Consider the following 25,879-nt stretch of genomic DNA (forward strand, 5'->3'; position numbering starts at 1 on the left):
GCTGTTGCCAAAGAGAAACGAGTCCCACAATCAACTGAAGAATGCCGAATATGATGGAGATGACGACTTCAGCAGGAAGCATTGATTGAGCCATGGAACAATTAATCTTGTTTGTATTGCTGGTAAGATGGTTCTGCTCCGTCTATTGCTTGCTGAGATAAACTAAATGAGTTCTTTAAACTTATGAAAGAAACAATGCGAAGAAAATATTGACAACTTTGAATATGACACAAAAAACCCGCAGCCCTTTTTAATAAGATTTCAGCAAATAATAGTAGTTTTGCAGCTGCACAAGTGAATATGGCTTCCTTGGATGAAGACCGGGTCTAGGGGAGCCAACAAAACTTTGACATTATTATCAGGGGCCAAAATAAAATGGTCTAAAGGCTTACTAAGATATACTAAATTTACCTTAACCTTTTTATCACTTAGGATAAAGGTCCTAAGTCTTCTTGCTTCCTGAGGTAGGTGTACCGTGTTTATTAGTGGCTGTTGGTTGCTTGCATGACACCCATGTCTCAGCACAAAATAGTACTTTTGAGCTCTCCTCGGCGATTGGATGAAAGTCCTATGGCGTACAGGGACTGAAGAAAATTGTTGTTTTGTCCCCCCTGCTTCACCGCAAAATAGTAGTTTTGTAAAATGTGATGAGGCTGACTCTTGGGTGTTGACTCCCCCGCGGCAGCCTTCTTTTCTCCTTTTTGTTTCTTTAAAATTATTTACGACACCGCTCTCGCTCTTCAGTCTCTGTTCATTCTATCTATCTTTTATCCAGCTTCTTTCCCGACAGCAGTGGCCGATTCGCTGGCTAATAACGTTGCTGCGAAGTGTCACTCACCATGGATCCCTGGTTCACAACTCCAAACAATTTCTTCAGTGAATTCGACAATGTTGGTCAACAATTTCCTGGCTCCCACCAACCTCCTGGTTTCGATATCCCAGCTCCGCACGAACAGGCTCCTGGCGGACAATTTATCGCAGACCAAAACCATTTATATGCTCCACCCAATCCGGCTTTTGACTCTTTCATTCAAGGGCTCCAGGATACCTCTTCTACTGACAACATGGATGGTTTGGGGGCCGCCCAAATTACGCCTACTCCTATAACAGGCCCTCCCCGAAAGAGTAGGAAGAAAAAGGCCCCGACTCTACGTGATGAGGACTGGGAACCATTTAAAGACCGAATCCTCGAACTCTATGAGACGCAAAAGCTGCCACTTGAGAAAGTTAAAACCATGATCGAGGAGGAATTCGGCTTCACCGCTCAGTACGTGATTTCATTGTTGAATTAATAAGCCAGTCTCAGGACTTACTGATATGTGCCAGGGCACGGCAGTATCAGAGCCGCATAACCAAATGGGGCAAAGACAAGAATATCAAGAAAGTTGAGATGACAGCTATCGTCCGGAAGCATCAGCAGAGAGAGATCCTCGAGCCCGGCAAAAGGAAGTTGTGTTTCACGGTCAGAGGCAGAGAAGTTGAAGCGGACAAGATCGACCGATGGATGGACAGAAATAATGTCCCACGAAATGATTTGTATGCTCCGAGTCCTGCAGCATGTAAGTCAAATCCGAAATGTCCTGAAGTCAATGTAGCTGACTTTAGATACCGAAGCTACCCCGTCCGCAGTCAATTGCAGAACGATTTCTGAGAGGGGTTCCCTGGCCCACAGTCCAGCCTTATCGGAAATGAATCTCGCCTTCTCTTCCGGTGGCATCACACCAGTAGCTCAGAGTCCAACGGCATCTTCTCCCGCACTCTCCGTACGAGGGATAATTCAAGGCCGCGGCAGTACTTTCACTGGGCAGAGTCTGGCTCCTTTCTATTCAGCTCTTCCAGCACAACTTTCGGCTTCTTATCCATCAGCTACAAGCCCTGTTCATTCACATTCAAGTTCTACATCAGCCCTCCAGCAGTATCGCTACAGACAAGCTGATGAAGATCGTCTACGATCAGAACTATCTGTGGCAGAGATCCTGTTCGGGCCCGAAGATGCTCGGACCCTCCATATATTGACAATGCTGGCTGATATTCTTCTTCATCAAGGGAGATACAAATCCGCTGAAGAAATGATCCGCAGAGCGATTGTAGGCTATCAGAAGACAGTGGGGGGTGACGATATTCGCACTCTTGATGCTTTGGAATTCCTGGGGCAAGTTTTAAGACTTCAGGGCTTCTTTCGTCAAGCCTCGAAACTCCTGGAAGGATTGCTTAAGACCAAAAGGCTGGCTCTTGGTGACGTGCATCTATCCACTCTGTCATGTATGGTCAGACTATCAAGGGCGTATTTGAGTCAAAGCCGGTGGGACGATTCCGCTTTACTTTCTGAGCGAGTGCTAGAAATAAAAAAGAGGGTAGGGGTTGAAGCGGACTACGATACGCTGACAAGCATGTCGGATTTGGGGACTGCATACATGTGGTTGGGACGATCAGAAGAGAGCGAGCAGCTAATAGGACAGGCCCTCAAATTGAGCAAGAATATCTTGGGGGATGAGCATGTTATTACGCTGTACTTCATGTCCCGCCTGCTAGCTTTCTATGCAAAGCAGAACGATTGGGGGATGAGCATGTTATTACGCTGTACTTCATGTCCCGCCTACTAGCTTTATATGCAAAGCAGAGCAATTGGGGTCAGGCAGAGGTGATTGCAATGCAAGTTATCAAGACATATATGAGAACAATGGGCGAAGAACACCCCAACATTATGTTCGTCAAAGCACAGTTGGCTAGGGTATATGAAGGTCTAGGACAATTAGAGAAAGCCGAAGAAGTAGGAGAGCAGGTGTTTGAGATGCGGAAGTGAATAGTTGGGGGGAAGCATCCTGACACCCAGAGTACCACACATTTCTTGATAAATATATACGAGAAACGAAAAAAATATGGCAAGGCTGAGGATCTTAGGAGGAATATTGGGAAGATGACCTTGGACGGGCGAGAGGATTTCATTTAGGTTAGTTCTCTCGATTACCAGCGGGAACTTGAAGCTCATTGCTACAAGAAAAATCTGACGAGCAGAAGTGTCCAAGGAAAGCCAGGAGACAACCTGACACAAAAGAATATCTCTAGTAGGTAACTGTATTAGTCTCTGACGGTGGTGATGTAAAAAAGTTACAAAGCTGCAAGACAGCTGGTAGTCTGCCATGTGTCACGCGACAATAAGAAGGACGCAGTACCCCTATATTCATTGTTTACAAAAAAGTCCTGGTTGATTGATATTCAGCAACGAAGCGACTCAGTTGTGAGGAATGCCGGTTGGTGCCTGACTAAGGCGATCAAGAGTGTCGATGTAATGCTGACAGATGCTGATGTTGATGTCGATGTATAGACCGCCCTACCCGAAGTTTATCGTCGACGCCTCCCGCATATGAGTGGGTAAATTTAGATACAGTTTAGACTACCCTGTAGATTGGCAAAACGAAATGACGACACGTTGGCAGATGTTTTTACTGTAGGAAAGCGTTTGATCTTTAGAATTAGTCAGATGTTGACTATATATGATGTTTTAATATCGCCTCATCTTCACGAATCTTTTTTAAATAATTCTGTAGGGCTGCCTCAGTTGCATAAGCGCTCAGCCATTCCTCCACCGCTAGAGCCAGTTGGGAAGGGTTCCCTTTTTTGGCTGCCGTCCCCTCTCGGCAGAACGAGGCAAGCCCAGGCCATTCCAGGGTATCAGCCAATGCCAAATCTCAGATGAGCGGGGCTTGTTTTGGTATGGTCCTGGCCTGGACCTTGATTCGGAGCCTCCACCTCCACTCTCTCTCTCTAATCTTCCCGAGCACTCCATCCATCCATTACCATCCTTGAATGTTTGGTTATCCGTCTTTATTCATCCCTCCCTCCCTCTCTTTACTTGTTTTGGTCACATATCATCCACCAACTTTGCTCGAGTCTTTGTTCTGGCTGATAATCTATTTATTGTATTAGCCCCTGGTCTCTCAAGTCCCTTCCCTCGATTGCGTCACGACATCTCAACGTCTCCTTGTTGCCTGCTGTGCGCGTCCTGTTGTGACACTATCATCTCAACGTTTTTAACCGCCAAGCTTACGCCGCCCACGCATACGCATCACATTCCATCTCATCTCTGACCGCTGTCTTGCGCTCAACTATCTTGCCGCCAGATCATCGCTTGAAGATCGAATTGCTACATCAACAGGGGCCCGAGGCCTCGAAGTTCCCAATGTCGAATAAGAACGAGGCCTTGTCCTCGATGGATCCCTTCTCACCTGCACATCAACCCGACGAGGGTTACTCCGAAGATCCTCTCACACCAACCGTGAATCAAGAGTTATCGACCGCTCTTGCTACGCTGCGTTCTCCCTCCGACTTGAGCACATGGCTTGTCGCGAACTCGTCGCTTCTACCCCTCGAGGTCAGAACAGGTACGTTGTGTTGATTGGATTGCTGGGGTCTGTTTGCTGACTGTTGACAGAACTGACCATGGCGTTACTCGACAACTTACCTACGTCCGTCATCGCCGAGATCGTCCACCGATTGAATCCAAGACTCTACATCGACTTTATTCAATACCTCCCTGCCGAGATCTGTCTTAAGATTCTAGGTTTCCTCGATCCTGTTTCCCTCGTAAGCGTTACGCAGACATGCCGCGCCTGGTACGAATTGGCACTTGACCGAAAGCTATGGGAGCGTCTATACTACATGGAGGGGTGGAAGACCATCATGAGCGAGATCGAAGCCTGCGAGACTAAAGTTAACAACGGCCTTGACCACTCGATCCGTCACCTTAACCGACTCCAGTCGATGCAGGACGCCCATCCCAACAAGATTCGTGCCGTTGTCAATTCGGATGAGGACCTCGAGATGACAGATCGTGACCGCACGCCTGGCCCCAGCGAGACCTTGGCCGGCGGAAGCATGTTCGGTAGCCCTTCTTCCTCCTTCTCGTCGAGTCGACCTGCGATCGTGCCCATGGGCGAGATGGACCTTGATGGTTTGTCGAGTAGAAACCCGAGCTTGGATCGAACACCTTCATCATCATCCGACAGCAGAGGAAAGCGTAAAGAACCCAGCGACGATACCGAGTCTTCTCTTGCTTCAATGTCACTAGCCGATGCAGCCAACACATTACCACCGTCATCATTGTACATCTGGGATGTGGGTCGATCACGATATCGTATCAACTGGCGCTATCTGTACGGCATGCGACGGAAGCTGGAGGCGAATTGGGAGCTTGGAAAATACACCACTTTCCAATTTCCTCATCCCAATTTTCCCGAGGAAGGACATCAGGAGTGCGTATATGCTCTACAGTTCGACAAAGACTACTTGGTGAGCGGTAGCAGGGATCAGACCATGCGTATCTGGAATGTTCGCACTCGCCGACTTGTCCGACCACCTCTGACAGGACACATGGGCTCCGTCTTGTGTCTCCAATTCGACGCTGACCCTGAAGAAGATCTCCTTGTTTCTGGAAGTAGTGACTCCAACGTCTTCATCTGGAAGTTTTCGACTGGTGAGCTGGTGCAGAAACTAACAAGGGCTCATCACGAGTCCGTTCTCAACGTGCGCTTTGATAAACGAATCCTGGTAACGTCTTCCAAGGACAAGACGATCAAGATTTTCAACAGGCGCCCGTTGAAACATGGCGATTTGGGCTACAACGGCGGCGATCTAGTCGGCCCAGTACCTGTTCACCTGCGAAGGTATGGTTATGAGCCGGACCTTTCCCAGGAACTTCCCGTCAAGCCTCCATTCACCATGATCGGTCGTCTGGATGGACATAGTGCTGCCGTAAACGCGATTCAAGTTCGTGACGAGACCATTGTTTCCGTATCAGGAGATAGGCATATCAAGATATGGAGTTGGCCAGATCAGGCTTGTACTCGGACCATTCCAGCACACGACAAGGGAATCGCGTGCGTGGAGTTTGACGGGCGCAGAATTGTGAGTGGCAGCAGTGACTGGGAAGTCTGCATTTTTGATGCACCTACTGGTCTTAAGGTTGCTCAGTTGCGAGGACACGCCCACCTGGTGCGTACTGTCCAGGCGGGATTCGGTGATCTGCCGTACAGTACAGCAGAAGACTGGGCGGAAGCCAAGGCGGTTGATGCTGAGTACATGCGCGCGCTTGAGGCTGGTGAGATTGACAATGCCATGGACCGAAGGCATAGGAGAGACCGTCGGGCAAATGCTGGAAGCTCTCGACCTCAGGATGTTCAGGCATATGGCGCCAAGGTTCCCCCCGGAGGTGGTGGAGGCAGAAAGTATGGTCGCATTGTATCTGGTTCCTACGATCAGAGCATCATCATTTGGCGACGCGACAAGGAAGGTGTTTGGAAGCCGGCAATCCATCTCCGACAAGAAGAGGCTGCAGCAGCTGCCCAGCGTGAGGCTGCGGCCAGCTTGTCGAGCGCAACGTCGAACGTCGCGATAGCCGGATCTCTGGGTAGTAGGTCTTCACATTCGTCCACAATCGTACCACGATCTCCGCCTACGAGCGGCACTCCTCTCGGGCCTTTGATGCTGCGCGATCACCACGGGGATACCCAGCGAACGGCAAACTCATACCAAGTGCTGATTGACCAGGCGGTACCCCTTGGGCCCAGCTCGTTGCAACATGTACTTGCAACATACCCGATTGCGCTGGCTCACCATTCCTACCTACAGGCCGCCATTGAACGCGAGACATCGCCTTTGGTCCGAGCCCAGCTTAGAGGGGTGGTAACGGATGCTTTGGCCAACCTCCAAATTCGTCAAATGCCGATGCGACAGCAGTCGAGTTCTGGTAGTTCTCACATGTCCAGCGATAGCGGCCGTACCAACCCGAGATCTGGTCAAGCGCCTCATGCGGTGCCTGTTCCAGGAGGACCAGTTGCGCAACCTCCCGCTAATAACCATGCACAAGGTGCGCCTCCTGGACAACCAGCCCAACCTCCAATTCACAATGGCCATCATGCAGGCCATCATCCTCATATCGCCGCGGCCGAGAACACGTCAGCACGGGTCTTCAAGCTACAATTTGACGCGCATAAAATTATTTGCTGTAGTCAAACCCCAACGATTGTTGGGTGGGATTTTTGTAATAAGGATCCCGCATTGGAAGAAGCTGTCCGATTCTTTGCAACAGTCGACTAGATCTGTAATTCTGGACCATAAACGTATATCTCAGAAAGCATTCTTTTGAGCGAGGGAGTTGGGTTATATGGGCTTGACAGGGTCTTTATCGAGAATAACTGCAGAATCATCAAGAGTTCCATCGGCTACAGTACGATTGGATGTCTTGTGTGTACAAATGCGTACTGGACACCTGCGGATACTCAGGATCGATGTTCTTCAACAGGTAGAAACTACAAGTTTAATGCATTCATGACAATATTAGAAGAGTGAAATGATGTGCTTGGGTGACCCTACGAACCTAACCAACGCCGTGACAAGCAAAACCCATGTAGAAATCTCCGAGAAGTCCACCGTGATCCAGCAACGCCGTTCGTTAACCAGCAACCTGCTTCACCTTGTCCTCAGTCTGAGGAGGCTCGTCCACAAACTCTGGCACGACCTCATCCTGCAAGAAACCCGGCACAGCACCACCCATCTCATGCTCCATCTCGACCTCCATCCCCAACGCCTCCAACTCAGCATCCAGCTCATCCTCCTCCACATCCTCAGGAATATCATAACTCCTCGCCAAACTCTCCTGAATCTCATTACCCACATCCATCAAATCCGCCATCTCATCCTGCAACCTCTCAATCTTATCAATATCAATCTTGCCATACTGTTTCTTCAGCTCCTTATTCGTCGTCTTCATCGCATCCACCTGCGTCATCACGTTCTTTAGGTTGTCCTGCATGTTGCTCGCCTGCTCCATGTTCCACACCTGGCTCTCGAGCTTGTCCTTCTCCGCCTCGTACGCCTTGCGGCGCTGCAGCACCTTGAGGGCTTTCTGCTTCATCGCTTGCTTGCCGGGGCCTTCGCGCATGCGGGAGAGCTTTTCTTGGTAGGCGCCTAGTTCGGCGTTGAGGGCTTTGAGTTTGGTGTCGAGCGAGGATATGCGGGTGTCGAGGTTGGTTATAGCGCCGTTGAGGGTGGGTTTGGGGCCCGCGGGCTTGGAGCCGAATAGGCGGTTCATCTTGACGTTTATAGAGGGTCTATGTTTATACAGAGATTTTCTGTCCGTAGAGTGAGAGTGTAGAGGGTAGATATGCGGCGTGTGCCGTGTGTCGTGGAGGTAAGTGGTGGTTGTAAGGGTCGGAAATGGTGGCCTGGGGAGATGACGTTCACTGCGCACGCGGCTCAAATGGATGGATGGGCATGGATCGAGCGGCGGGGCGGGGCGGACACCCCGCCTTGGATCTGAGACTCAAATCGAGCTACCCTAGAGCCAAAGTACGATAATTCGAGAATCAGAGTTTGGGACACAATTTTGAGACACGCTAAGTAAATGAGTAATAGAAACATGTATTCACAATATCTAGACATGCTTTTGTAATAATTTAGTAGTTTTCCAAGGTTAATCCAGCTCGTTTTAGGTGGGTTGTTGCAATTGTCGCATTCTGCATTACAAGGACCCGCAGAAAGTAAATAAACATTCCTGTCAAGCAGAAAAGACCCTGACCTGGCTTAGCACAGCCGCTGGTTGGTTCCCGCTTATAGCCCATGGATTTTGATCACGGATGTCAAATTTAATGCTATTGTTCAGTTTGTGGTACTTGGAACGAACCTATGGCTTGAGCAAAGTCGTGAACCATTTCTGGCTCGGGTGAGACAAGCTATTACTCGACACTGGAGAAGTTCATTAGATCGCAACAGCCAAGCCCAGGGCAAGGCGGTACGGCACTTCAGTGTCATTCATGAAATGTGATTGGTCTTTCGACTGTGTCAGTGTCTAACTCTGATCTACATCTTTAAGCATGTTCCAACGTCTTGGATTGACATATGGAGGCTTGATACATAATAATGGCAGAATCACCGTCGAATAGTAAATACTGGCAACAAAATGGAGTAAAATCAATCTCATTTTAGACTCTATTGATCCTTGGCACTCTCATTTACTAGAGGTAGATCGTGGTGGTCTGTGGTTCGACAATGGTCACTAAGACCAAACGCAAATGTCATCAGTACCAGTGAATCAACAATTGAACAACAATAGCCAACAGGAACAAGAATCGTTGGCCTCCTAGCAAGTAAAGTCTCAATTGTTTACTTCTGCTTGTCATTGACAGGCCATCACTGCTTGCCAGCTGCCAGCAGTGGACCCTGAAAGCGGTGACCACGCATGACCCACAATTATCTGGTGCCCACAGACGCGTCCGGAGCTCCAAGCCCAGAGCGCCTCCATCTTCGCAGCCCACATCGAAATTCATTCGCAAAACAAAACAAACTCTCAACTTCTTTGCGCACCAGCACTTGAATTCACCAACGAACTCTTCACGAACTCAACTGCTAATTCGCAAACACTTTCATCACAATCTTCAGCTTCTTCGAGTTTTATTTTCCCACTTTTCGCATCCTCTTCGCATCGTTACCCCGTATCGCGGGAGGTTTGTTTACTTTAAACCTTCTCTTCCGCGCTGCATCTTCGCGATGGCGGCTGCGGACGTCCCCAAATGGGGCTTTGGGCAAGAGCCCATGCAAATGTGAGTATATACTCTGATCGTGACGCTACCATGTCGTCTCTTGAGAATACTGACATTTTATTTGCAGCAAACCTGTTGCGGCCGACTTCATCCCGCATTTCACGACAACTGGCGACACTCGTGTCGACGCAGGCAAGACGTAAGTTTGCTCGACCGTTGAACTCAAAACAGCCTCACTAACGGTTCTATAGATTCCTAAACTTTGGAAACTTTGCGTTCAAGCAGTCTCTTACCCGGCCGCCTGCGTGGGAACGTGTCCCTACACATTCGCTTGCTGCTCCCAGCTCGAACCGACAGATCATGCGCCGAGTTACAGTCTCCAACGAACGACAGCCTGCTGCACCCTTCATCATGTTCCCAAACGTCTCCGCTATTCCTGTTCCTACTCGTGAGGAAACCGGGTTCGACCTTACTCTTCCTCGCAAAGTACAACGCCGACAATCCTACCAACCTGCCTCTAGGGAAGCAGTGTTCGAAGATATGTTGATGTTCTCACATGCACAACACATGCACAATCTCATGACAGCCAAGGGTAAGCAAGTTCTCAAAAATTTCACCGATTTTTACTGACATTTTATCTAGTCGGTGTCGTGAACAACCTTATCGAGACTCACTCTGGCCATACACGCGAAGACATAGAAGCTGTCAACCGAGGAATCGCACAAATCGTTCCGCTCAAGCGAGTTGCTAGACTCATCAGTACCGATCTTGTCGATACAGACAGCTCTCCTGTTTCCCTGGTGCCCGCCAGAGGTAACCGATTGAAGCTGTACAACGATATGCTTCTTAAGATCCAGGCTGCCAACCGATCAGGAAAGGAGTCGGTCGATCTCGGCACTGCGTCTATCGCAGATGTCTCTACCGCACTGCGAAACAGTCGCCGGGATCCTCGAAAGCGCCTCGCTGCTATTGGCGAGCCCGACCTCTCCGTCATCATGGATGAGGATGAGCCAGAGAGTCCCACCGTTGTTCATGAGCCTGTTCTCTTTCCCGAGTCCCGTTCTCCCTCGAAGCGACTTGCTCGTCTCCTCACCAGCAAGGCCATCAAGAAGGGCGTTCTGCGACTTTCTGGCGGGTTTACCAAACTCCTCCCAGGCTCTCCCAGCAAGACTCCTGGCTCTCCTTCCAAGTCTTCTCCTTCCAAGTCGAAGCGTGCTTCCTCACCTCTCGCCCAGCGTTCTAGCCCCATCTATGGATCTGCTGCTGTCAAGGACAACATGTCCACTGAGTCCGTCGCTGACTCTCCCACCCGTCCTGGTCGAACTTTCCGAGTGCCGTCTGAGTGCGACTCATCTTCTTTCGAAGATACTGGTCTCCCGGAGACCCCTAACAAGGCGTCTTCGCCTGTCATGAACTACTCGCGACCCATCGCTCCCACTCCTTCTCAGTGGAACCGACCTGAGCCCTCAACTCCCGCCACTCCTGCTGCCCAGAGTGCTCCCTTCAACCCCGTCACCCCTCAGCAAACCGACAGCCCCATCGGTCTCGCTGCCCTTCTTCCTGCCATCCTTCCTCCCTCCACCCCTCAGCCGCAAGGCTGCACACTTGAAGTCCCTAGTGTGTCTTTCGAGTTCGGGAAGTTATCCCCTTTCCGTAGCTCTAACTCTTGGATGTTTCCTTCTCCTCTGGCCACTGAGCCCAATCGTATCAAGACCGGTAACCAGGCGCGCCGTCGTCGGAGCGAACCTCTGCTCCGCAAGTTTCTTGACACCCAAGCTCGTCGTCTCTCGGCTTCTCCGCAAAAGGTCCAATTCCAACAGGAGGCAATCTTCAATGATGATATTTCTATCGCCTCGCTATTCGACATCACTAATGAGTCCCCTGCGAAGGTCGCTGCCATCGATGCAGCTGACGAGACTTCTGGCCTCGATTCTACTACCTCTCTACCCAACGAGCCTGCAGCTGATAGCGCGGCAGAGCACACTCTTCCTCTTGAAACTACCATGGAGGAGAGCGTTGCTAACGAGGTATTTCCCATTGAGGCAGCCAAACCTACTGAAGGCGGGTCTGGCTTGGGCTATGCCAGTGTTCTCACTGAGAACCTCTGGTTGCGGGATCTCAACTCTTCACCTGCACCCGCCCATTCCGACCGACGTGACGAGCAGCCCAGTACCATGCAGCCACCCACTACCGTTGCCGAGTCACTTGTCACCCAAACTCTCGCTTCTGAAGAAGGTGTTGTAAATATTGATGTCCGGGAGAACCCTGATATTTTCGGGACTCAAATCTCATCACCTCCTGCCCCTGCCCCTATCCAGAATCTTTCTCACATGGCCGACGACGCCTGCAATGGCCACGCTAAGGTCGTGATCACTGAGGAAAACGGTAGACTCTTTGTCCGATTTAAGCTGTCGGCCAGATATGCCCACATGTTCCCTGCAAGCCAAGGGTTCAACGATTCTCTCTCGTTCTCTCCGTCCGTCGACATTTCTACACCAAGACCCCGACCTGTCGACTCCACCGTGCAGACTCCTGATCTCAATAGCTTCGGTGACTTTGCCAGCCCATCTCCCAGCGTAATCCAGACCCCCGAACCTCAATCTACCGAGTCGCTCCTCAAGACACCTGATATCAGCGGTGTCGGTGTTATCGACCGCTCCTCCCCCGGTGAATTTGATACACCTGAACTTCCTCAGAATGATAACACTCTTGTCTTTGGCGAGCCTGCAACAATCGACCGACCTTCTATCCGATGCGCTCCTCGCCGTCAGAGTGAGATGACCCCCTTAAAGCGTGCTGCAAGAAACGCAATGGGTATCTCCAAGGGGCCTGCCACACCCCGGTTTTCGACACCGGCCGCAGATGATGGAGACTGCACATTGACCATACCTTGGGATGTTGAAACACCTGCTCGGCAGGTTGACGCTCCAGCAGCTCCTCCTATTCAGGAGGTAGAAGCCGCTGCTGCTGTCAATAATGGTAGCCAGGACTTGGACAGCCCAAATCGGGATTACTTGCGTGCTTTCATCAACCAAAATCGCCGAACTACCGCTTCCGCTACCGTGACTGCTACCGCTACCACCAACGAATCCTCGACTACCCCTGCCACAAACACCACCACCACCCTCACACCCGCCGCAGAAATCACTCCTGCCGCCACCACGACTGAGGCTGGGTCCCCAATCGCACCAGTTACAAAGCGCCAGCCTCTCGGGGCTCGAAGCCCTAATAGGGGTAGTCCCATGAAGCCTAAGCGTAAGGCCGATGGCGACAGGGAGGAAACATCTCCCGCTAAAAAGACGAAGGTCGACGCGGCGGTGGAGGCAGCAGGGTCGATCCGGAAGGTCACTCGAAAGACCAAGGCTAAGCGCCAGAAGGCAGAGTTGGCCATCGACATGACGGATCTTCCCCTCTGCCTCCTCCACCGCCACCACCAGCACAACTACCACTACCTCCGACACTCCCAACCGCAAGCAGGTTGACGAGCTTGCCACCAACGCATCAGTCACCCGCCGATCATCTCGGCTCCGAAGCCAAGAGCACCCAAGCAGCACCCCCAAGTCGTCGCTGCCTACTCCCATCAAGCTCGGCCGAGCCGGTGCTGGCCGCAGCCTCCCAAAGAAGGCTCGCAGCGAGGAGGACGAGTTGGCTCGCAAGACGAGGGCCAACACCAAGCGTAACATGGGTAACGCCGAGTTCCCTGCCGAGGTCCTCGTTAGAATTGCGGACGAGGCAGAGAAGAACTCAGACCATGGCCAGGAGTCGGAGAGGCCAGCCAGTGGTCGACGTGTGGGGTGGAACCAGCCCCTGGAGAAGGTGCAGGGAGAGGAGCCCAAGAAGGGGCGGGCCAAGGGCAAGGCCACACAAGGACAGACGGGCATCTCGAAGCCCAAGGCGAAGCGAGCCACCAAGGTGGCAGCGGATCTGGGCATGGTGGCCAACGGCACACCCGCCAAACCCCAGCGCGTGACGCGTTCCAGCACACGCTCTGTGGTTTGAGCACCCAGAAGTCTCCCAACGGATATGGAGACAGCTGCCTTGGTGGTTGGCGGCTTTGCTTTTGTTTTCACGATTTTTTGCTTTCGACATGTCAACGCTGGCACCAGTTGGTGCACAAGAACAAGGACAACGACGACTTGATTTTGGCGGCGTTCGGGAGGGAGGGCTCCCGACGCCTTTGGGCGAGTTTTCACGAGTGCATGAAGCATTGCGAGGCGTTGGTGGTTGCGCAAAGATACCACATTTTAGAAGTTTTTGGGACCTGTTTTCGGTGGACGACGCAAGTCTGTATACGGGTTTCAAGTCCTCGGGATGAGGCTGGAAAACATAGATGCCCGGGATGGGCCATTGCACGAGAATAAGACTTGATTCACTCATGGTATTGCCTTGCTTTTGTGATTTGCCAGATGTAATTTATGTAAAGGACTTGTTTAATATGCTAGCAATGGAGGTTTAGTTTATCGTCCACCTGAGTTATAATGGTCGGTCGCTGCCTATGAGCCCAAGTCTAAGGTAGTATTGGGACTTTGACAAGCAAGTCTTTACGGGCGAACAGTAACAAAGTCTATAGTCAAGTGGGAACAATCTATGATTCATATCTATCTAATTGGTAAACCTAAGTCTTTATTTGTGATAGAGACAGTATTAATCGGTATGATGTCAAAAATGTCAGGGCTGAGATAGCTCGGAGTAGACAGCCTCATCAGATATTATTGCTGTGTCTTGATCACGAGCGATTTCCACACGGGAAAGCCATTATGTTCGATGGTAGAAACAGGGCCGTCTTGTTGAGCAGGTGTTTCTGTGTCATCCTAGGATATGACCATAGTTTGATCACTAGCATCTGCGTGCGGTGCTGGAAGATATGGGTGTATCAGGCTTATAAGAGATACGGAGGTCTTTCGAGTGACCTTCCGGATCGACCCTGCTGCCTCCACCGCCGCGTCGACCTTCGTCCTTTTAGCGGGTGACTTGTGCCCTCGTGCTTCCGCCTTGCCTTGACCGTGATGGTAGTTTCGACGCGATGCTCCTTAGTTTCATGCCAGAGAACTATTCCTCATTCCGGGTGGGTGAACGTCGCCTTGGGTGCTCAGCTCAGCTATGAGATGGTTGGCGGCACTGGGTTCTCAGTTGTCAACATTATAGCCTTGGTCCTCGTGTAGGTCTTGCACTTCCAGTCTTGATACTGTTCTCCTGGACTGAGACTCGGACTGAGACTGCCTGTCGAGGATGCTCCAGGTCGAAGCGCATATAGTCATTGCTGTTGAACATGTCCGGGCTCACATGCCGATGGGCGTCGCGCCCTTTCGCATTCTGCGTCCGTAATTTGACGAACATATCCTGACGTCTGCTCTTGGTCCTATCAGCCTGTCTTCTCTGCTTCAGAGAGAAGTGACTGGTCTCTGGCGACGTGGTCACAAGAAGCCAACAGGAAGCATGGCACCTGGCGAGGATCACCAGCTCATAAGGGCTGTGGAAAGCCCAAGCATTAAGAGCGATCTTGTATCCGGCCAGACCGACCTCGCCTCCTGTGTCGTTTGCATGCTCTGGCCCATTCCGGGCTAGTTAAATAGGGAGTAATAATGATAGTAAAGTCGGATTCGAACTGAGTTGGTGTTGATTAACTCTTCATGTCTAGAAATTTCTGAAGGGTTTGGCGATTAGCTATGAATCAAATACTGGCAATCTAGGCGCTATATTGTTGCTGTCCACCGGGTCTTTATACTATAAATGGAAAAAGAGACAGCCTCCCATGTTTCGTGTCCAAGTTGGTTATCGCGAGGTGGTGATGTTAAACGTATCTCCAATATGGATATACGTTATATATATGTGATCGCAAGTCTTGAACTTCACAAGACCTAGATATAGTATACTCTGGCCAAGAAGTATAGTAGCTGATATACCACCGAATATAGCAATTGGCCTACCGAAGTGATTGGTAATATGGAATGACAGGCGGTTAAGGAACGCCTTGGCCTCGTCCGTCGTCATCCGGGGGGTTATAACATCAGAGAACCGTAAGGATTCGAACTTATTATATTTACGCTTCGACGAGTCAGCGTGTGCGTATGCGATCGACGGGTTCTCGCCAGCCTTCTTGTAATGCTCCGCGTGGACGACACGGTGGTTCTCCTTGGCTTGATTCGCAGCCTTTTGACGATATAATAGGTGGTGTCAATGCGATATAAGTCAGGCTTGGCCAGCATGACTACAGCCTGTGCATCATCCTTGATGTCCGCAACGTTCAGCTGTATCTTTGGAACGACATCCTGTGTCGAAGGGCTGGCCGTGGGTATATATAGTTTTGGATGTTATCCATGCTGCTGCTAAACCAGACATAGCTCTCGCTGAAGCAACCTGTTTCTTGCGGGATGATGACTCATTCAGCTTTCTTTTGCCGCCAGGTCTCAGCCAACAGCCGCTCTGAGAGATTAGATAGATCCCTGTCCTGTATCCAAGGGCATTGCTAGGGATCAGTGCAAAGAGCTTCGTATATTCGGACCTTGTTCTGAATCGTTGATTTGAAGCGGGTTTGCAGGCGATTCAGTGCCTCCCTGCTATTCTTTGGCACTAGCTGAGCCACAACTAGGACTAGACCTAAAGTCTCAGGAGGTGCGATATGTTTCTTTTGCAGGAGAGAATCAGTCCTTCTATATGGACGTGCCATCGGAGCTCTGAGATGATCTCTCAGTCTATCACCAACTCGCGAAATGCGTCTTCCATTGCATCAAGTGCATCGAACATATCAGGCCCCCAATGGCATTCGGCTCTGAGATCCTCCAGTTTGGTGGAGCATTCTCCCAATTTTGCGTGAGTGAGCTCTTCGCGGGTCCAGTCAGGTGGTGTAATTCTGCAGGGAGCATGGTAAACGGAGGAAGCCACTTGAAGGGAGCTATTCACAAATGAGTAGAAGCTCATGTGTTGTTATATATAAGACTTGGGGGAAGCCTTCATACAGTGGGGTGATTGATGGGTTCTCACGGTCTGGATTCTCCTTGCTTTTAGGTATCATACTGCCAGGTGATTCTTTGCTTTTGCTCACATTGTATGTATAGTATAGCTGCCATTGACAATTAAGGAGTTGTTGATGTAGAATTATATGCTCTGTTGGTGGTACAAGGTTCTCTGAAGATGTGTCCTAAGGGGAGAATCTGTCCAAGATGGCTGTCAACGCCTTCGTCTTCAACGTGTTCGCATCGAGGAAGCAATTTGGCTGCTTCCCCTTGGCCTTCTCTGTCCGGTTCGGGGTTCACATTATCCCAAGATAGTATGTTCTTCCACGCTTAAGTCCTATTTAGGACTCGGAATCTCTCATCAACATACTTCTTACGGTTGCTAGCTGGCCATCTATGCAAGGGGTCGATGCCTGTTGAATCATCCAAATGTGGGTTGTAGCGAAACGAAGACATAATCGAGATCCGGTATAGGCCCATGCCTAACAAGTGTATCAATGATAAAGAACACGAAATAGGAGTATATACATGTGCTGTTTCAAGCCTTGCTGCAAACTGGATATAGCTGACACCGCCTAGTATAAATGATTTGCCCCTTGCTTCAACACCACAGATCGATAGTGAAATTCGATGGCTGCTGGAGATTCCAGACATTTCAAGCCTGGAAACGCGTTATCCGCAACAGCTTTGCCGGAGGAATTAGTCGAGCAGAAGCCCTGGGTGACGCAAAGCCTTGCTGGATTTGATGCTATGGGCTTGAACATGCTACTCTGGTGCTGTCCGAGGTAAATAGAAGGTGATGCTCAGCATTCCCCATGTTATTGCTTTTGCTGACCGCTGCTTTGTGAGTTGCTCCAAGGCTCTGTATTGGCCATGAGTTAGTATTGATACAGAATTCATCATATGGGATCGTTCTTTACTTACCTGTTACTAAATCCCCACGTAAATGGGAATATAATAAGACTGTATCAATTCTGGTACGTCGGTGTTCTTCTGCCGCTGGTGCGCCGAAGCATCCTTTGGCTCCTTGGTGGTCGCGCTGCTTGTCCTACCTCACATCCTAGGGCCCGAGAACCTAGACTGTACCCCTGGAAGGAATTAGACTTCCGTATTCGCTTGTATTGTTTTAATGTTTCGGTACGTCCTGTGGGGGCTGTGAGTTCAGCATTCGACTTGAAGGAACCTTTCTGCGAATCGCTTGCTCGGCTTGGCTTGACATCCGTGGTCTTTAATATATAGGGCCGAGGAAGGCACTGGCGGTTACTGTCTTTGACTGCCGTCTTCATGTCCTCATCTCCCTCGACATCTTGTGATCTCCTCTCTAACCACGGTCTGAGCCCCGCAAACCCAGAGACAAGTTTTCATTTCTCACAGAACTCCTTGGCCGCTGTATATTGCGCCTCTAGCCAGGCTTTTTACTTGTCTAATTCGCTGACACTTTCACGACAGCGGTGCTAGCATGGAGCAGATCTTTCTTGCAGCCAGAAGCGTTTCCGTTATACGTGGCGCCTATGCGCTGACGTTTCTGAAACGGCGAAAGGACTTGGGAAAATGTCGAGTCGGTATGAGATGGGACCTACAAGCCTGATAGGGTGTCTTTGTCGATTTTCTCAATCGGACCATTTGCAGGTCTCTCGTGAGCAGTATGTATGTATATATAACATGGTACCAGGGGTTCGTCTCCATAACATCAACTATGGAGAATCGTTAATCGGGGAATACTATCAGAGTAAATAGTTTAGTGGAAGACTTACTGGAGGCTTGATTATCTGGTAGCTCGGAGAAGATGGACTCCTTGTGCCGAGGAGTAATCTGGAGATTTTCGATTTCATCGGCTAGTAAAGCATTGCTGGTAGCGACAGGGGCGTGGCAGTCCTTGATGAGTTCGAAAGGTGTATTCCACTGTCCGTCAAGGATGTTGCCTCAATTTGAGCAACCTTCTGATCGAGCACGGCGTTGGTCATCACCAATTCGGGATCCGGAGTCTGGGTGAATGCTACCTCTCCAAGGGGCTCGGTCAGTGCTTCAGGAATTCGAATGCAATGTAGGTCACCTGGCTGGTAGGGCTAGGGAGAAACGAGTCCCAGAGACCGCTGAGTGTGAGATGAAACGCCCACCGGAGGCCATCGGTTGGATCATCCATTGCGACCATGTTCATCTCGGAGGTGTCTGCTCTGGCATGGGCTCGCTGACGACCGAGTGCTGCCTCCTTGCGCTTTTCTCGGACAAGGTGAGAGGCTTCGAGTTGTCCTGTGGTCTTGTTTTGGTTGGATGGGGGGCCTGTTTTTGATATTGCGGTGGCGGACGTGAGACTTGATGGTTGTAGTATTTCCAGCAAGCTATACGCCAGCTGTTTGAGATCATCGATCAACTCATGAAGGGTGTCTTGTGATGGAGGGAAGGCATTCCAGACAGGCAGTCTCGCACACCTATTGCTCAGCTCCTCTTGCTGGGGTCTGACGACCACCATAGGTCCAGTTGGATCCCCTGGAGGTTATGCAGAGCACCCAAGGAGCTGGCAATAAGCCGTGGCAGGACCAACTCGGCGTGGGGTCCCGGAGATGGGTAGCCGGGTTCAACATCGATGATGATGTATCTGGATCTTATGTTAGTAGAATACCATCTTTAGTAGATATGACCTACTTTATAGTATAAAAGATTGCCGTTATTGTGGAATCCAGCTGGTAGGAGATCGATCATTGCCTGGGCCTGGAGCTCGATGTTTCTCTTGCCACCTCTGATCATAGGGCTTCTCAGGATCGAGGAGGGCTTGGTCGCGGGGATCAAACGTCTGGAGTACCCCCTCATGAACACCGAAGTTGAGTGTAGCCCCCGACTGAGCGACATTTCCAGCATGCCCTTCATCTCCATTATCCCCAGCATTATTATATAGCTTACATGCTTCTGATGTTCCACATTGTGACCGACTTGGCCTTGCTGGTGAGTAGTGAGAGTGTTGTGTTTTGGAGGTAGTGGCTTGTCGATATGAGCAGCTGCCTGAGAATATTTTTCTTTAGATAAAGGTGATAAAGGATGGTCTGGCACCTCATTGGATCCCTAAGGAGCTGGCAACAAGTTGCGGGAGCACCAGCTCGGCTTGAGGCCCTGAGGAAGGGTAACCAGGCTCTACCTTAACTTCGATGTGCCTAAATCTTATGTTAGTAGCGTACTATTCTCAGTAGATAAGACTTACTTTATGGCAAGGATGATATCATTTGTTGACGATCGGTTTCGCATGAGTCAATGAACTCCTGGAACTTTATCCAACAAGTATATCACCCAATTGATTGCGCCATTGTTGACGGCATGGTTTGTACTTTCGAGGTGGTTTATGTCCACAGGGGAGGATTACTCCCTGGTGGGTTTCTCTATTCTTGTTTTGGAGCTGGTGGTCACATGGGAGGACGGCGATATCCTCACGACAGATGCCGCATTCTGGGGCAAGATCCTTGAATTTGACATTGTTCTTCTAGATAGAAGAGGCGAGCGTCCAACAGAGCTCGTAATTTAGCGACCTCTAATCGAACGCTGCCCTTGTGTTATTCTTCATTGTTGTGTCCCATGATACGTTTCGGCTTCGACGTTCTTGACTTGCTTGTGTTAGCCAAAACCCGTGTATGTCATCATCTTCCTTGCTGGTCAGATATTGCTTCTGACGGATGATCCGGTTGATTCATCGCTTTATATAGTAAAAAGACTGTTTCAGGGAGAGACTTTGCAGAAGATCTTTAGTTTAGAGAGAGCCTCTCCAGGTCATGTCTCGATGTTATGGAAACACAATACCCGATGACCATCTTGTAACTTGACAAGAAAATTTGGGTCTTGTTCCACAGGCCTTTGACTTGGGCTGTCCAGAATCTCTGGCTCCTCGCCGTCTTAGAGACCAAGTCTGCAAGTTGTCAAGCAAGTTCGCCCAGAGAGCAAACACACTTGTGGGTAGTATGTGTAATACTCTCTCGTTGCGTGGTAGGTATACAATTGCTAGTGTTGGCGTAGATTCCGATGCATCTGTGAGTTGCTCGTCTTGTCATGTATAAGAGCGAATGTTTGCGCTTGAAGAAGGAAGAGTTGCAAGGCCAGACCACCAATGACACCTTCCTGTGCGTTCATTCTTGGAAGAGAATATCTGGCGCCAATTGTTAGTCCACATTGCTGAAGCCTTCTGCAGACTTACATGTAATAGTGTTGAACTCTGTACGAGGCATATCGTACTGATACGCCAGGGCTTTGGCTGGCAAAGAGAGCACCGTTATCCCTGCTACCACGTCCCTACTGCTTCGCATTCTATTCGGTGTGTTCTCGGTGTCAGGATCCCTGGAGATTCAATAGTAAGTATCACACGTAGTAGTGGGACGCTCGAGGGCGCTTACTGTTCCATTCAAACACTGGACAAGCGTAGGACATGACGAGAAGCGGTATGTTCTCAAAGTGAACTCGTCGTCTAAAACCACGCAGGGGCGAATAATCCCCAATGGCCATGTCGGGCTTGAAAGGGGATGTCCTTGATGCCCATGAACCTTTAACCACTGTCTGTGGCGAGTTCCAAGCTTTGCTCGTCTGTCCATCTGTTAGACTTGGTGTCTGGGGCAGGGGAGAGTCAGATGTGCTCACAAGGCGGAGGTCCTGATCGTGGACGATCTCTTCGAGGATTCCTCGTAGACATGTGTATGTAAATAAGTTCCATCTTGATCATCCTCTCGGGAGGCAGTGGTATCAGACTCAAATTCGGAGTCTGCGTCGGGGCTGTCCGCACAAGACATCTATTTTATTCAGTTGGTAGGTTGGCTTTAAGTCAACATAAACAAAGTTCTTCTTGTAACAAGGGTTACCTTCTCTTAGTTGTTGTTCTGGACTGAACAAAAGAAGAGAATGGACGGAGAAGTATAATCTACAAAAAGGAGTGGGCAGGAGGAGCATGAAAGTGTTATAATATAGAGTTGAGTAGTTGAGGAAGTTCAGAGCCTTCAGCGTTCTCAAGAGCTCTATTTATACTTTTTCCAGCTCAGTTTGCATCTAGGCAGCATCTATACAGTCTCTCATCACCATATCATTCACATCATCACCAAACCTCAACTACCATCACCATCACCATCACCATCACCAAACCAAACCCAAACCCAAACCTCATCTTCACAACTCCCCCAAACTCCAAAAAGGTTGTCAAACCCTCTCAAAGCCCAACAAGGATTTCTCATCCCATCCTCCACGCGTCCACAGTCTAAATAAAGTACACATCCCCGATATGAATGCACATCCCCGTTTCAATCCCACACAAGCTCACTCCTCACCACCTCTCATGCCACAAGATACTCAATACAAATACAATCAGAAAAACCCCTCACGGAAACCCGCATCATAGTGAAACACCAGATCTGCTGTCAAAACCACGGCTCATCCTTCCCTTCCCCGACGCCATGAAACGAAACAAAAAGCCCCCCCCTCTGTGCTCACACTGCCATCGTGTAACCCATTTGTACCACTCTGGCGCTGACACTTTTCTGCCACATAAATGATTAGAATAAAAGCTGCATCTAGTGTCGTCATCAATCCAAACCAAACCATCCAATAAGCAACCTCACAAAAATCGTGTTCGTTTTGCTAAACTCGTGTTTGCCGAAAGAGGGGGGGGGCAGCCATGGTCGCTTGTGGAGGGTCGCGTCGTGCCGCGCTGTGGTATCACCACATCTTCAAATACAGTCTAGAGTAGAGTGCTTACCAACTAAAGAGACGATTCGATTGATGGATTGTTTGTGCCTCTTCGCTTGGATGACCCGTGTTTGGACCACAGCTCCAAGGCATATTCCACGACATGGGCTGTCAGTCACAGCTGAGACACACACGCAAGATAGTTATTTTAATTCTTTTTTATTATTCTTTTTGCTTTGCTTCACTAATCTCCTCGTCACCAAGGTTTTCTTACCAAGGCCGGAGAGCTGTCCAAGTTTTGACAGCCATTAATATCGTCCCCTCACCCTCCGCCAGTTTCCAAACCAGGTACGCCAAATAGTGATCCCCCCATGATACATACACATGATTGTACACGCTCATCCCCCGTTGTGACATGTTCTCCCTTGATTTCAAATCCATCAAATCAACCCATTACTTGCTTGCGTCTGCAATGTCCGGGGATAAATGTTTGTAATGTGCGCTGTGCTGTGCTGTCTTGTGTTTGTGCATTGCATCCTTGTGTCAGGTTGCCAATGTCGTGCACTCCAGTTTCATGGCGGGGAAAGCAAAATGTAGAAAGTAAAAAAAAAAAAAGGCGAATCCAACTCCTGCAAGCTAGAGCTGCGGTGCATCTCTGCTCACTGTTCTTTGTTTTTGTACCCCAGGTCCAGGTCCCGTCTAAATTTTTTCGTCTTCTCGATTCGCTTTGCTTTTCGAATATCCAGGTTTCCCTCTGTTCAACGCCCCGCACTTCCCATTATGTACACTTCTAAACAATAAACAATAATGTGCAAGCCTCCTCCCCACGGAGAAGGCCAAGGTCGTATGTTGTGCCGTCGTGGCTATATCGGGATCGGTGTCCCAAAAAATGAAAAGGAATGACATGAGTCGGGGTATCTCTGTAAAAAATAGTGCAAAATAGGACATGAAAGAAGTAGAAACGCCAGCAACCCCATGATAGCTGGCTTTATCATCCAACGACTTCTAGTTTGGTCTAGTCGTCATCGTCGTGGCAGTCATTAAAATGGTCGTTGATCCCGTGTTCCAGTTCGTGTTTGCTGGAGGGGACCATTATTTTCGCAGGCCGACTTTGCCTGCGAGGTTCTTCCAGAATCGTGCTCCCTTGCGCTCTTCGCTGCGCGTCCGTAGCATTACCTCGTCTCGTTGCATGGGTCCTACAATGTCTTCGTCGCCTCGGGAGGGGAACTTGCCATCCGCATCCACCAGTCGGGGAATTGCGCTGGGCAGTCCATCCTCAAGGCGCTTCCATTGCATACCCGCAAAGACATCGTCCATGGGAGGTGGTCGGCCAAGGATGGAGCCGCCGCTATTGGCTCGTGATCGTCCGCGGCCACGGCTGCGGCTTCGTGACGCGCTTGTCGAACCAGGAGCAGAGCTGGTAGCTTGCACAATCTCCGACATGAGTCCGTCATGGGTTGACCTCCATCGCCTCTCAATGTCGGCCCATTTGGCCTCAGTAAGAGCGTAGATCTTGCTGGTTTCGCCGTAGTTCTCGCCAGTGCGCACTAAGTGCTTGGTGTAGTTACATCGTGCTGCGTCCCAGTCGTTGCGCAACTGCTGAAGGGCCTCCATGTTCACAGTCTCGGGTTGATAAGGCTGCGGTGTGATGGTGAAGTTGGCGTGACCAAGGCGATCCGACCACTCATCGTGCTCCTGCAGGATCGAAGGGAGAGGGATCGGAACCTCAGGACTGTTGGAACCAAATCGGAAGGACGACACCGAAGGCTTTGTGCTCAGAGAAGGTCTAGGGAACTGTGTCGCAGAAGGGACGGGTGACGGTACTTCGGTAGTCGCAGAGGGTGGTGCAATGGTCGGCGATTGCAGAGGTGACTCAGGCGGTGGGCCGCTCAATGGGCTGGTCATTAGAGGAGGTAGTAGAGGGGTGGTGGCCAGTCCTCGTTCTCGCTCGAGGTCGGCTTGCTCGACAAGAGCCTGCGCCTTCTCAATGTCGATGGGCGCAGGAAGGTTGATGCTCTCGGTGCTGCCATAGTAGGATACTGCCGGGGTGGGAAGTCCAGTGTTTTCCAACATGCGCTCCTTTCCAGGTCGGCTGGGCGCAGACATGGACGACGATCGACTAGAAGGACCTCCAGATAGTACAACGCTCTCCAAGCTGAGTTCGGTGCTAGGTGAGAGCATAGGGTTGCCCCTGCGGGTGTTGGGGTTCCAGCGCGTGAGACTAGGGAAACGGGCACCAATTCGTGACGTTAGTCCAGCAAAGGGTGACTCGCTACCGGATCGCTTCTTGCGGGATCGCTCGTCCATGGAGGTGTCACCGTCACTCAAGAAACCCATGTCGTAGTCGATATCGTAGTCGCGGACAATGTCTCCATGGAACATAACATCTTCGGAACTATTTCGGGGCTCACACAGGTTGTCGCCTACACGGGAAGGGTATGGGTCAGTAACTCCACGATCACCAAGACGAAGACGGCAGGCCAAGCACGATTTCCCGGAAGATACGACAGCCTGGCCAGGCGGACGAGACATACACAAACAGTCGTAGAGACTAAACTGGTCCGAAGGGGCAAGACTATTACGGTAGCTGCTCTCTGTGTTGTCTGTGGTGGTGTTGTGTTCAGGTTCCAAAGGCTCTTCTTGAACATCGGGCAATGACCGCATTGGGGGTTTTGTGTGGACCGATTGAGTGGGCGATACAGGAGTCTCGTTCAATTGCGGTGGGAGATCGAGAGAAGAAGTCGAGCTCGACATTCGAAAGTGACCCTTTCCAGGGGAGAAAGTCGGGGTGATTGGAGAGGTAATGTCGGAGGAGGACGAGTTTGTTGTGTAGTAGATGTAGGAGAGGTCGGTCTCGGGGCTACCTTGTTGCACCTCCCACTTACGGCGCTCCTCTACCAACTGCGGGAGAAGCAGCGGCTTGAGCCTTGGCGACATAATGTCGGCCTTGACGGTCGAAGCCGTTATGATTGCGAAGTTGTCGAAAAGACGAACGACTGCGTTTCCCTTCTGCTGTCTATGGTGTTGTTGTTGTTTTTTGTTTTGGTGTTGGGGAGAAAAACATAAGAAGAAGGAAAACAAGAAAGTTGGAGGGATGCCTCGGGAGGTGGATGTTGATAGAGGCAGTGACACAGCAGCCAAGTTGGGTTAGCCTCGTGTAGTCTTTTGGGAGCCAAGGTAGTCGCTGTCTGTCTGTCGGGCCAAGTGGCGGCGGATCCGGGGACCGGGGGTGCTTCTCTTTTTTCCCACTGAGACTCAGACCGGGGTGGGATTCTGGGAGGGAGGGTATGGATGTGGATGGGCGAAAGTGAAAGTGGGCAGGTGAACAAGACAAGGGTGCAGAAGCTAAAGCAAGGCGGGTCTTCTCAAGCCCAAGCCTGAACAGACTCTCTTGGCCTGTCTCTCTCCTCTCGCAACTATTTTTCTTGTCTGCGTCTGAGCGGAACAAAAAATGGTGGAGAACCGTTGGGTGGGAGTCAACGAGGAGACGGTTCCCGATGGTGGATTTTTTTTTTCCTGCTCCAAGTGGGCTGTGTCCGGCAGAGACTACCTTAGGGCGGGGACTGACTCTGGTGGTTGACTCTGACTCTTGTTTTCTTGTTGATGTTTGGGGTGGTTGAAAAACAAACGATTTCTGGTTGCTGGTTACTTTTTTGGCTTTAGCTCGTCGTTTGAGAGGTCCTGGTTGGTTGTCCTCGTGAGGGCGGGTGTGTGACTCGTAACAAGTGATATCGATGTTTGGCT

At 50.3% G+C, this 25,879-nt stretch overlaps 8 protein-coding genes across 8 annotated transcripts; 3 read left to right on the forward strand and 5 right to left on the reverse strand.

The window, feature by feature from the left end:
- Positions 1-839: 839 nt before the first annotated feature.
- FOBCDRAFT_292777 (uncharacterized protein) lies at positions 840-2,950 on the forward strand (the record flags this gene model as incomplete). The annotated part of the gene is made up of 5 exons (XM_059611809.1): positions 840-1,267; positions 1,327-1,559; positions 1,630-2,498; positions 2,567-2,782; positions 2,819-2,950. The coding sequence occupies 5 exons, from the start codon at positions 840-842 to the stop codon at positions 2,948-2,950; spliced, it is 1,878 nt and encodes a 625-aa protein (XP_059464848.1).
- An 828-nt stretch (positions 2,951-3,778) lies between these two features.
- FOBCDRAFT_182175 (uncharacterized protein) lies at positions 3,779-7,334 on the forward strand. Its single transcript, XM_031183337.3, has 2 exons — positions 3,779-4,382; positions 4,433-7,334. The coding sequence occupies exons 1-2, from the start codon at positions 4,181-4,183 to the stop codon at positions 7,093-7,095; spliced, it is 2,865 nt and encodes a 954-aa protein (XP_031038979.2). The 5' UTR covers positions 3,779-4,180; the 3' UTR covers positions 7,096-7,334.
- Positions 7,335-8,218, reverse strand: FOBCDRAFT_222506 (Snf7 family). Its single transcript, XM_031183338.3, has one exon. The coding sequence runs from the start codon at positions 8,087-8,089 to the stop codon at positions 7,451-7,453; it is 639 nt and encodes a 212-aa protein (XP_031038980.1). The 5' UTR covers positions 8,090-8,218; the 3' UTR covers positions 7,335-7,450.
- Positions 8,219-9,324: 1,106 nt separating this feature from the next.
- Positions 9,325-13,940, forward strand: FOBCDRAFT_222507 (uncharacterized protein). Its single transcript, XM_054704508.2, has 5 exons — positions 9,325-9,596; positions 9,664-9,735; positions 9,788-10,128; positions 10,179-12,918; positions 12,974-13,940. The coding sequence occupies exons 1-5, from the start codon at positions 9,544-9,546 to the stop codon at positions 13,533-13,535; spliced, it is 3,768 nt and encodes a 1,255-aa protein (XP_054560483.1). The 5' UTR covers positions 9,325-9,543; the 3' UTR covers positions 13,536-13,940.
- Positions 13,941-14,675: 735 nt separating this feature from the next.
- On the reverse strand, positions 14,676-16,479 carry FOBCDRAFT_260479 (uncharacterized protein; the record flags this gene model as incomplete). The annotated part of the gene is made up of 3 exons (XM_054704509.2): positions 16,039-16,479; positions 15,464-15,686; positions 14,676-15,097 (listed from the first exon to the last, which is right to left on the reverse strand). The coding sequence occupies exons 1-3, from the start codon at positions 16,201-16,203 to the stop codon at positions 14,676-14,678; spliced, it is 810 nt and encodes a 269-aa protein (XP_054560484.2). The 5' UTR covers positions 16,204-16,479.
- A 1,433-nt stretch (positions 16,480-17,912) lies between these two features.
- Positions 17,913-18,959, reverse strand: FOBCDRAFT_201242 (uncharacterized protein; the record flags this gene model as incomplete). The annotated part of the gene is made up of 4 exons (XM_059608999.1): positions 17,913-18,031; positions 18,070-18,183; positions 18,244-18,391; positions 18,543-18,959. 4 exons carry the CDS (start codon positions 18,957-18,959, stop codon positions 17,913-17,915), a joined length of 798 nt encoding a protein of 265 aa, XP_059467176.1.
- A 195-nt stretch (positions 18,960-19,154) lies between these two features.
- On the reverse strand, positions 19,155-19,726 carry FOBCDRAFT_201243 (uncharacterized protein; the record flags this gene model as incomplete). The annotated part of the gene is made up of 4 exons (XM_059609000.1): positions 19,155-19,325; positions 19,388-19,486; positions 19,620-19,635; positions 19,683-19,726. 4 exons carry the CDS (start codon positions 19,724-19,726, stop codon positions 19,155-19,157), a joined length of 330 nt encoding a protein of 109 aa, XP_059467177.1.
- A 3,352-nt stretch (positions 19,727-23,078) lies between these two features.
- Positions 23,079-25,198, reverse strand: FOBCDRAFT_33288 (uncharacterized protein). The gene has a single exon (XM_031183345.3). It carries the CDS (start codon positions 25,070-25,072, stop codon positions 23,228-23,230), a length of 1,845 nt encoding a protein of 614 aa, XP_031038987.2. The 5' UTR covers positions 25,073-25,198; the 3' UTR covers positions 23,079-23,227.
- Between the last annotated feature and the right edge of the window lie 681 nt (positions 25,199-25,879).

This window comes from Fusarium oxysporum, chromosome V (genome assembly GCF_013085055.1).
Source record: "Fusarium oxysporum Fo47 chromosome V, complete sequence".
In the NCBI taxonomy this organism is placed as follows: domain Eukaryota; kingdom Fungi; phylum Ascomycota; class Sordariomycetes; order Hypocreales; family Nectriaceae; genus Fusarium; species Fusarium oxysporum.

What these genes read in the sequence shown, in the direction of transcription:
- FOBCDRAFT_182175 (XM_031183337.3), top strand. Translation starts at nt 4,181, where the DNA reads ATGTCGAATAAGAACGAGGCCTTGTCCTCGATGGATCCCTTCTCACCT. An exon ending in ACCCCTCGAGGTCAGAACAG is followed by an intron (nt 4,383 to 4,432) that starts GTACGTTGTGTT and finishes GACTGTTGACAG; the next exon opens with AACTGACCATGGCGTTACTC.
- FOBCDRAFT_222506 (XM_031183338.3), bottom strand. Translation starts at nt 8,089, where the DNA reads ATGAACCGCCTATTCGGCTCCAAGCCCGCGGGCCCCAAACCCACCCTC.
- FOBCDRAFT_222507 (XM_054704508.2), top strand. Translation starts at nt 9,544, where the DNA reads ATGGCGGCTGCGGACGTCCCCAAATGGGGCTTTGGGCAAGAGCCCATG. An exon ending in GGGCAAGAGCCCATGCAAAT is followed by an intron (nt 9,597 to 9,663) that starts GTGAGTATATAC and finishes TTTTATTTGCAG; the next exon opens with CAAACCTGTTGCGGCCGACT. An exon ending in CAATCTCATGACAGCCAAGG is followed by an intron (nt 10,129 to 10,178) that starts GTAAGCAAGTTC and finishes CATTTTATCTAG; the next exon opens with TCGGTGTCGTGAACAACCTT.
- FOBCDRAFT_33288 (XM_031183345.3), bottom strand. Translation starts at nt 25,072, where the DNA reads ATGTCGCCAAGGCTCAAGCCGCTGCTTCTCCCGCAGTTGGTAGAGGAG.